General features: G+C 39.0%; 1 protein-coding gene across 1 annotated transcript; it reads left to right on the plus strand.

Moving 5' to 3' along the window:
* Window positions 1–3,923: 3,923 nt before the first annotated feature.
* Window positions 3,924–7,267, plus strand: LOC149822905 (uncharacterized). Its single transcript, XM_089981313.1, has 2 exons — window positions 3,924–4,483; window positions 6,577–7,267. Exons 1-2 carry the CDS (start codon window positions 4,214–4,216, stop codon window positions 6,763–6,765), a joined length of 459 nt encoding a protein of 152 aa, XP_089837439.1. The 5' UTR covers window positions 3,924–4,213; the 3' UTR covers window positions 6,766–7,267.
* Window positions 7,268–10,812: the final 3,545 nt, after the last annotated feature.

Raw genomic sequence — 10,812 nt, forward strand, 5'->3', positions numbered from 1 at the left:
TCAGGTCTGAGGCGTACGCGACCTGATGCGTACGCCTCTCACAACTGGAATGGAAGTGAAGCGGTGGGAGGGGAGGCAGTAAGAGAAGGACCACCCGCCCAGCTGGTACGGAAGCGAGGGATATGCCGGTCGTCCGGTGGTCGGAGAAGACTGAGCAGCAGTTGCAACCCAGCAACTCCGGTGGTCGGTGGTCACAACTGGCTGGAGGTTGATGAGGGGCGCATAACAGCAACGCCTCAGTACCTTGAGCGTGCGCCTCACCTCTGAGGCGTGCGCCTCACCTCTGAGGCGTACGCTTCAGGTACTGAGGCGTACGCCTCTCACAACACTGAATAAAACAATCAAAATCCTGAATATAAAAATTCCTAATTTCTTGACAAAAATGAGAACTTGCCCGATCTAGAAATCACGGGAAGAAAACCGAGAGAAGGATTCTTTTAGTAATTTTTTCCATTAAAAAAAAAAAACTACCATCAACCCGTGCATTGGCAGGTCTCCCATTGGTAAAGCCCCGTTGGACTTTCTGTTCACCGGGGAGGGAAGTATACCCAGCTTCCATTTTGCAGCAAGGGATGCTCTTTGTGAGTTTATAACTCATGACGTTCAGTCAACTTGGTGACATTCACAAGTCGGGCCCGAGCCCTACTACAAACACCTTGAATTTTGTTCAAAACGTGCATCTTTCTCACGCAGACGATCGGAGATTCGGAACTTCAAACTAAGATTTCACCTTCAAAGAGTGTGGGCTCTTGCATGTATCCAAACATCAGCTCTTTTATCTCGAAATCTGTCTGTAGTTCTGAACATAAGCAATCGAACTTCAAAGTTCCCAAGTGAAGCGATCAAATTTCAAAGTTCTCAAGTGTCTCTTGTATCGAAAACATATCCTAATTAATACACTCTCACTACAGGCATGTAGAATCAACTTGATTGATTGGTGCAGTTAGTATCCATCACCTTAGCGAGCAGGTTGTATGTTCCCCCCGCGAACACGGGGCCGCATGTTCGGAGGTCCGAATGAGTGCCACGTTGGCACTCATTCGGGAGTTATGTACGGAGGAATATCTTGTGATCCGCTATATTCCTTCGTATACACCCAAACTGACGAATGAGTGCCAATGTGGCACTCATTCGGACCCCGAACACGGGGCCCGTGTTCCACCGGGAACATACACCACCCTCTCATCACCTTATGTTGGGACGTTGCAGGTTCAAAAACCCAATGACAGGGTCTGCCTAACCTCAGCTTGCCTTTATAAGAAAAAAAAGGTATAAGCGTGCAGTAAACTAAAGACGCTGCATCAGATTATAAAACCCTATAATAAAAAAAAAACGAAAGATGATACATTGTTATTCTAGGTTGAAAAAGATTATAACTGATTACGAGAATATTATAGGTCAAATTTCTCTCCGACAACTAGCTTTCCTTTTTTTTTTTTTTTTTCTTTCTTCACCTTTTCTCTCCCTCCTATCGTCCGTACCCCAGAAAAGAGAAGGGAGAATAAACCGAGAATACCTGGAAATGCTCTCTCTCTCTCTCTCTCTCTCTCTCTCTCTCTCTCTCTCTGCTTGCAGGAGTCTGACACGTGACCTCACACTCCCTCGCACGTGACTGAAAGCACCACAGGTCTCTCGTGCGGGCTAGCGTGCGCCTGCTGACTGCACCTTGCAGTGCCTGCTTTTTTGTTTTCAAATTTTCTTGCATCTTACAGAATTTAACAAAGGGTAAAGTATCGCGACATATTTAAGCATCTGGTTTTTATCGTGAAGATCTCGCTATACAGTGCGCACTAATGTATAGTATATCTAGAGTAGTGCGTATGTGTATGATCAATTTCGAACACGACCAAAATGAGCTTACGCTGAGCAGCACTGTTTTTGCAAAAAAGAATTTTAGTGATGACAGAAGGCGCCGTTAAAGGTTTGGGACCTTTATCAGCGAATTTTTGTCGCTTAAAAGTCTCAGCGAGGACTTTTAGCGATTTCGTTGTGGTCATTTTTTTGAAAGTGTTCATGCACCTACACATTTTTTAATATATCTATATTAGAGTACATCTGTAGATATAATATATCGATTTAAGAAAAACAAATCTTGATTCATACGTCAGTAAACACATTTTAAGGACTCATCTGTAGTGGAAACATATTTTTAATTAATAGAAAGAAAACTTCAGCTGTAGTGGAAACGCACTTTGCTTGTTAAAATAATTGTTTTTTTTTTTAAGGCAAGCTGGGGTACAACTATACCATACCATTGGGTTTTGAACCTGTAACGTCCCAACACAAGGTGATGAGAACTAGCTGCTTCTACCAGACAAGCAGAGCCCCCATTGTTAAAAAAATGTATAAGTATTTATGAGAGAAAAGCTTAATGGTTTTTCTTTCACAAAAAAATTCTTACATGTAAAAAAAAATAGATTCTCCATATGATCTTTTCACTATCCAAATCCAAATCCGAATTTGAATTCTTTTAGCCAACATCTGATTGATCAAATATGGTATTGGCTACATCGGATCCAAATCCGAACCATTTACATCACACACTTCATGCATCTTTCTCGTAGCACTCCTCTGTTTGTTAAAGTGCCTTGTAGTAACAAAATAAAATTAGTTTGGACAACGCATAGGGGACATAATGCAGTGCACCCCTAAGAGAGCCCCATAGTTCAAGTTGCATATGGAGTGTTGCCGCACATACAAAATAGACAAGTCTTTTCATTTTTTTAGGCTGTTCCAATCTCCCTGTCTCACACTATGATCCAGCTTTTTCACTTAATTTTTTTTCATGTATCCACTTCACTAATGTCCCCACCCTTGGGGGCATGACCTATCTACTAGTTGGTGTGGGTACCTTGCAATATATAACTCAATCATCCCATCCTCCACTAGAAGGATCAAATTATACAATCCGTGTGAACAAAGAATGAGAACTTACATGTCAAGGCATTCTACTGTAAGGCAAACTGCCAAAATTTTACCACAAATCCCGTCCTAGCTCATTCTACATGTCAAACAATACTACAATAGTTCTAGATATTTTTTTTGTTACATATTGAAAGAACCAGTAGGGCCTTGGCTGTCATAGTTCGATTCCTGCATGCATCACCTTCTGCGTAGGCCCATGCCCAGTATAAGCCCCGAGGGAAAGGGTCCTAGCCTCGGAGTTTTAGGCATTTGAAATGATGACAGTATGTATGGCAGGCTGAGCCAGCATGACCAAGTCTTCAATCTCAGATGTGGTTTCTTCTAGTAATAACTAAAAGGAAAAAAAAAAGAAGGAACAATCTCTTAATCACTTCCTCCCCCACAAAGGAACTTGGTACAGTTAAACTTCCCTCAAACTTCTGACCAAACAATTGAAAAGTAAAAACGAATTTTAACCTAATTGCGAATTCATTGGTAATTGCTACTTCTTTTGATTGAAGGATTACATGGTAAATTGGTAATTGCAATCACCCTCTTCAAATTATAAAAACAGTGTGGGTCCGGACTCCACACTGGTCCAGTTAACAGATAAGAAAGAGGTCACGAGGGTCAACGTGACTGTACTCATCACAGAAAGCCCAACACCCCCCTTGCTTCCTCTCCAAATGGGAAAAGGAAAAAGTAACGTTACTGTCATTTTATGTCTAGACAAGAGCCCAACGTCCACTGGGAATAGACAATGTCCCCAGTGTTTGGTACCTCTAAATCCGAAACATCTAATGAAACGTCTAATGGTAGCCCAATGATGAAAGACACCCTGCTTACCTAAAACCCATACAAAACAACAAAACACAGCAAATCAGTAGGACTATGACCCTCAAAAAGCAAAGGTAAGGGCACCAAAAAGGACAGTGGTATCTCAGTGACTTACCCTAAAACTAAGGGCACTCACAAGTCTCCCGATTTTATATAAACCCCTTAAACAATAACCAATGGGTGAATGTGGGGGTGGACTTGACGCTATAAACCTTGAGCTCACTGATACGGCAATCACATGCTCCTTGTAGCCTATCTGCACAAGACATCTCTCTCTCTCTCTTTGCAGAAGAAAGGGTGACCACCCACCATGATTTCTGCAACAAAAGCAAACTACAACTCTTAGAGCTCTCTCTCTCTTGGATGGAAGAAGAAAACGAGGCATACCACCATTATTTCTGCCAGAAAAGCAAGCACCACCAATGAGAGCGCGCTCTGTAGTCTCTGTAAATAGTGGAGGTTAGAAGAGAGAATGAGTGAGGGTGGTAGTTGGGGCCAACCCCCTCTTCCTCCGACTGCGTTGGGGAGCAGGGAGGAACATTGGATGCACTTTGATAGCTCTGTGAATGCAATCTCCTTCGGCTTCGTCGCCACCGCAATCCTCATCTCCATGTTCCTCATCATGGCCATCTTCGAGCGGTTCCTGCGGCCGAGATCGCAGCCCGGCGTCCGGAACCCAGAGGACGACGAGGCCCCACCGGCCAGGCCCTTCCCCTGCAAGCTCGAGCCCTATCCCCCCACCGTGAGTTCTCCTCCTTTCTCTCCTCTCCCTTCTCTGGTTATGTTTTTCTTCTTTTTTCTTCTTTTGTGGAGTTTATTTTTCCATCAAACAAACAGAGGAATCTCTTTCTTGGTTTTTGGTGTTCGTTTGCTATGTCTAGGCCCATTTTGTTTTGTAAGGCCTACAAAATTATCCACCTGTCTCTTTGTTCAAGAATCGGCGTTCAGCAATGAATGTGCGTCGTTTCACGATTCTTGGAAAAGAAATCGGAGGTTTGTTTTTCTGAGGGGAGATACATTCCTGGATTTGGGTAATCTGTGCGAAAAAGTTTCCTCTGTTTGTGGTGGAGGAAAGGGGGGAAATTTCTGAATTCGGGTAATATTGGTTGGCCTGGATTTTTATGGTTTACATCGCAGGTTTTCCTAAACCCGATCGAGTGGTGGGCTGGGTGAGTTCGTTTGGGTACGAAGTTGTGGGAAAAGTGAGGAAAATTGGGTCATGCGTTTGGCTGTCTGGTCTGGACTCTCAAGTTTGGGTGGACCCGGATTTGGTCTGATCCGGGTCTTGTTTGTTTCTGGCCTAGAATGCAATGTTGGTGATTCATCTTTCCAGATTGCGTACCAGAACATGCATGGTCTCCTCTCCTCTCTAACATTTTAACATGGTTCAATTCCGGTACCTGGTGTGGTGTTTGCGTTTAGAGGATTCGGTGGACTTACAATCTAATTCCATCAAAACTCTCTGTTTCCCTGTTGGTGGTGGGAAAATTTTGATGGAATCAAATTCCAATTCCACCAAATTCCCCAAAACATGACTTGTCATTGGGTATTGTGCCTTAAGGATAGAATAATAGATAGGGCACTGCGACAAGTCAAGTGGCAGATGGGACAAGTCTCAATAATGATGGTGATGATGGTTGGGCTTGGTGGGCCCAGACCGGGCTTGGTGTTTAGCGATGACAGACCGGCTGGGCCCATTTCTTCAGCCCCTTTTAAAGAAGGGTTGGGGTCTTTTCAGACTTATGATGCTGGATTTAAAGACCCCACATGAGCCTGCTTGGCCCAACACGGTTGATGGGCTCTGCTGGCTGGGCTGACCTATTATGCTTTCTTGTGGTAGTGTTTGAGCGTGCCCAGACGAGCTAGCTAGGTTAGGGCCCATTGGGCCCAAGCTTAGTTTTATCCAGGTTATGAGCATCTAGGTTGCCATTTAAAATCCCTAACAAAGATCGAATATCACCGATATTTTGAAAATGTCGTGATTTTATTGCAATATTTCCTAAGCCACGTAATATAGCTTTCGCAGCTATCGCCCATTCTAAAACTATAGCATTTTTTGTTATGTTTAATTCTATATATGCTGATATTTTCCCATGATTTTTCTAAGAGAAAGCACAACGTTTAAAATGCCACTGAATTTTCCCCACACCAAGACTGTCCTGAGAAAGGGGACATGATGTTTGCCGGATTTACGAAGAAAGCTACCAAACTACAATTATTTTAACCAACTTCCTGAGAAAAGTTAGAAAAAGCAAGGAAAATTTCAAATAACTTGAAATTTAAATAAAAAAATTTACTGGGATTCTCGTATCAACTCTCTCTCTCTCTCTGATCTTCAATGTTAGCTCATCTCATATATATATATATAGATGAGATATTACAATCCCAAGTGACTCAAGTTTCCTACCTAAATAATCTAGTCAAGAAAACAAATCCTAATTTTACTAATCTATTAAAATGAGATAGGGATCAATTGAGATCAAATATATACATATTATAATGACTCAAAATAAAACAACATCCAAACTAAAATAATATGAATCTCAAGTGATCCAATGAACCACGTAGACCCGAACATGTATTGCCCCACTCCTATATCAAGTTGCCTTCTGAAATTTATGGCACCATTTAAGTGCATGATAATTTCTTCTTTGTAAAATCTCTTTTCGTTTGTTAATTCCTAGTAGACAACTGAATTTGTGTTTGTATAATGGTGGCACAACAACACAGACATGTTTTGATTCTAGTAGCAATCTCTCCCTATCAGTAGATCTTTTGCCTGCATTGTTTGGTTCTACACTGTTTCATTAATGTTCAATTTGTGCTGTTCTTCAGATGTCTGTGTATGCCAAGGATGTATCAGTGCTAATGCCAGGCCAAGAGATCCCAACCTTCATTGCGCATCCGGTGCCGATCCCGTGCGATCGAGAACGCATCTTGTGGCCCCATCATCAACAAAGCCCGTTCTCTAACACAACACAAACGCGGGATTGTTTTCGTTCTGAATCTGCTCCAAATACATGAATGCTTCTCTGTTTGATAGGCCTTCGATGTAATGCATCGGTTATGTTTCGGGGCATCGGAACTCCGCAGCGGCGAGATGCTTCATCGCCTTGGTTGTGGCTTCTTGAAGGTTTTCCATAAAGCCATTGTTGCCTTTCATCTCTTTCTTTTCAAGTTGTATCTTCTTCTTTGCATTGAGCTGCAACTTGGGTTTCTGCCAGTTCAGTTTATGGCCGCCTGGATATTATGTACAAAGTACTGAGGTAGTCAAATTATATGGGGGAATGACCCCTCCTTAGATTTCCATGAAATAGACCCATACAAACTGTGGGGACACCATTCTCCTTTTGCTTTTCTTATGGGACATTACCAATAGAGCATGTAAGATATGTTTTCTCAACCGTGTAGCACACTGCAATGCCTTTGCAGATGGAATAGTTTGGTATTATGCTTCCATTGGTGTACTAAAACTGGTGTAATGCAGTAGCTATCAGAAGGATTAAATACACTGCTTTTCTTTCAAGGACATCATCACCAATAGACCATGTCAATTATGCCTTCTCAGTCATATAGTACAGTACGAAATTGTTCATCCGGGTGTAAGAGTTGGTATTTGCTTCCATTGGCGTACTCAGCTGGTGTAATTCACTGGTTTACCCAGCTGCACTTGTTTCTATTTCCTAGCCTTTTTCACTTTTTTGACAAGTTGGCAAGCGACTCATCCTTTATTTGCTTATTTTGTTTTGGTCCTGCTTGTTGCTTTGTTGAGATTTTTTTTATCTGATGGTGTGTGTTATATATATATATATATATATATATATATATAAGAAAAATATTTGCTACTAATGAAGGTAAGAAACTAATGATATAAAAATCATGGGTGTGAGTTATATCGACTCAATCTAACCACATAGATGTGTTCAACATGGTTTGGATCTTGTTTTTCTGATGTAAAAATATCATTTTTTGAAATTTTGGTACATTGTGAGCCATTGATTTTTTGACTCCTTTAAAAATCTAATTACTTGTCATAATCACATGATTCAAAACAAGTTTCCTACTAAACAAACCATGTAGATCACATTTGTAACATTTGATTTTCAAAAGATTCAACATTTTTTTTAAAAAGTGATTTTTACTCATTAGTTTCTTACCTTTGTTAGTAGCCAATATATATGAAAACTGAAATATGTAAACTGATATGAATAGAGATTTTCATTGGTTTTTTTGCAAATCTAACCCTGTAGATGCATTCAATGTGTTCCATTTGCTTGGAATCGATTATTGGATCCTCATAATCAGATTAAGAAATATGATTTTTTATGCTTGTATATTTATGATAATTTCGAGCCATTGATTTTCAAGTTTGATCCTTATACATCTTAATTGTATGATTCAATAGTTTGTTTGTGTAACACTATGCATCTAGATTGCATTGGAAGGGTGAAATTAAAAAAAAAACAAAAAAAAAACTTATGAAAATCTTGATTCAGGTCGGTTTATATATATATATATATATATATATATATATATTGAAATTTAAAAAAAACAAAAAAAAAAAACTTATGAAAATCTTGATTTAGGCCAGTTTATATATATATATATATATATATATATTGAAATTAAAAAAAAACAAAAAAAAACTTATGAAAATCTTGATTCAGGCCGGTTTATATATATATATATATATATATATATATATATATATATATATTGAAATTTAAAAAAAAAAAAAACAAAAAAAAAAACTTATGAAAATCTTGATTCAGGCCGGTTTATATATATATATATATAGCAACTAGAATATGAGGACTGCAAATATGAGAATTGCTGTGTGAACTGGGCATTTTCAACAATTTTTTTGGAAATCCAACCATGTAGTTCGCCGTGATGAATTTTCTAGGAATAAGCTGTTGGATCATGTATTTTTGATGAAAAAATATGATTTTTAGGCGCTTTAATATTTATGAAGCTTATGAGCAGTTGATTTTCAAGCCTTAAAAAAATCTCGTTTATGCATTATAATCGGATGATAAGAGCTGGTTTTTATAAAACTAAACTTGTAGATCACATCCATATGGTTAGATTCAAGAGAAAAGAAAAAAATCATAAAAATAACGATTCACACATTAGTTCTCATATTTTCAGTTCTCATATCCTGGTGACTATATATATATATATATCCGGCACTAGAATATGAGAACTAGAAATATAGGCATTTTCAATGTTTTTTTTGTAAATCCAACCATGTGGATGTGTTTGATATAGTGAATTTGTTAGGAATCAACCATTGAATTGTGTATTTTCAATGAAAAATGTATTTTTTGAATGCTTGAATATTTATGAAGATTATGAGCCATTGATTTTAAAGCCTTAGAAAAATCTCGTTTATGCATTAAAATTGGATGATTCATGAGTGGGTTCTTATAAAACCAAATATTTTGATCACATTGAATGGTTAGATTCAAGAGAAAAGAACAAAAAATTCATAAAAATTGTGGTTCACAGAATAGTTCTCATACTCTAGTGATTATATATATAGGGAAAGGTGTAACATCAGTTGCCCCTGTGCCCTTGATCGTGTGCGCAATCAAGGGTGCACAGGTTACAGCCCCTTTTCTGGCTTGGAACCTCCTTTGCAATCACACCACCCCTGAAGGAATTGGTCACCTTCACGGCCGCCACCGCCGCCTCATCCTCCTCGGTCTCCAATCCTATTGAGAGCCCCTAACCCTAACCATAGAGTTTCTCCTCCTCCACCTACTATGGTTTCCTTCCTTCGTGAACTACTTACACCCTTCTTCATTTAGTATATTTATTTATTTATTTTGTTTTTTTGCACACCTAACCCTTCATATGTGATCTACACATTAAGTTGAGTACCGAATATGTATGTACGTATATAGAAAAACTGGACTATGTTTATCAACAAAAAGAGTGAAAGATGCTTTTTACGGGAAGTCGTTTTGAAATGGAAAATACTGTGTTTCCAAATCATTTGGGCTACACCAAAAAATCCATGAGAAATGTGTTTTCATTTCCTTGGAAAACATGTTTTCCAAGCATTTCCTTTTGGTGAGATACATATTTTTTGTTTTTTATTTTATTGATTTATTATATTACTTTTTGTTAAATGTTTTTCATGTGTTTCTCAGTCGTTTCTCATTTTCGGTTTCACATGTGTCTCAAAAACCTTGTTTCTTATTTTTATTTCCCAAGAGGTTTCTCGTTTCCCATTTCTTTTTTGGCAACCTTGTTAATGACCAGCCAGGATCAGGTGCCATCACATGGCACGATTTGAGTGTGCTACTGCACCTGGTGCCATCTAGGGGTGGCAAAACCTGACACGACCCACCAACCCGACCCGCCAACCCGCCTCTTAGGCGGGTTCGGGTTTGGAAAAAATGAACCTGTTTAATAAATGGGTCGACCCGCCTAACCCGTTTATTAAACGGGTCGGGTTCGTGTTAGGGGTATGCCAACCCGCCAAGCCAAATTTTTAATATAAAAATGATAAAAAAATATTATTTTACCGGTTATAGTCCGGGTTTCGTTCATGTAATCCGTATAGGATCCAGGCATGGTTTCCCTTATGGTGGATCCTATTAGACCTAGGTCCGGACCCAGAATCATCATCTTAAATTAGGTTTGAGTCTGGTTCCTCGAACCCGGCCTATTGACACCCCTACTTCTAGATACATGGCGAATTGTTACTCCATCAAACCCAGTCAATAATACACCTACTTCAATATGTGTGTGCGCGCATGCTTGTGTGACCTAAACTGTCTCAGACCTTTTAAAAAACATAGTTGCATGTGTTTTTTAACTTAATCTAAGTTTGTAGATGTCTTTATTATCGCTTATTCACTAAAAACATACTTTGAATAAAAAAAAACTTAAAAAAATCCTTAATTTATTTAATCAAGTTTTGGGTGTGATATGAACCATTGAATTTTTTATACTATGAAAAATACTTCTAAACATGGAAAATGCTATATGTTTTCTACCAAGCATATTATAAAGATTACATCTAATGATGTCTTTTCTTTGTAGAGTGAAAGAAAATAT

This window comes from Nuphar pumila, chromosome 11 (assembly GCF_984573655.1).
Source record: "Nuphar pumila chromosome 11, dmNupPumi1.hap1.1, whole genome shotgun sequence".
NCBI classification, from domain to species: Eukaryota; Viridiplantae; Streptophyta; class Magnoliopsida; order Nymphaeales; family Nymphaeaceae; genus Nuphar; species Nuphar pumila.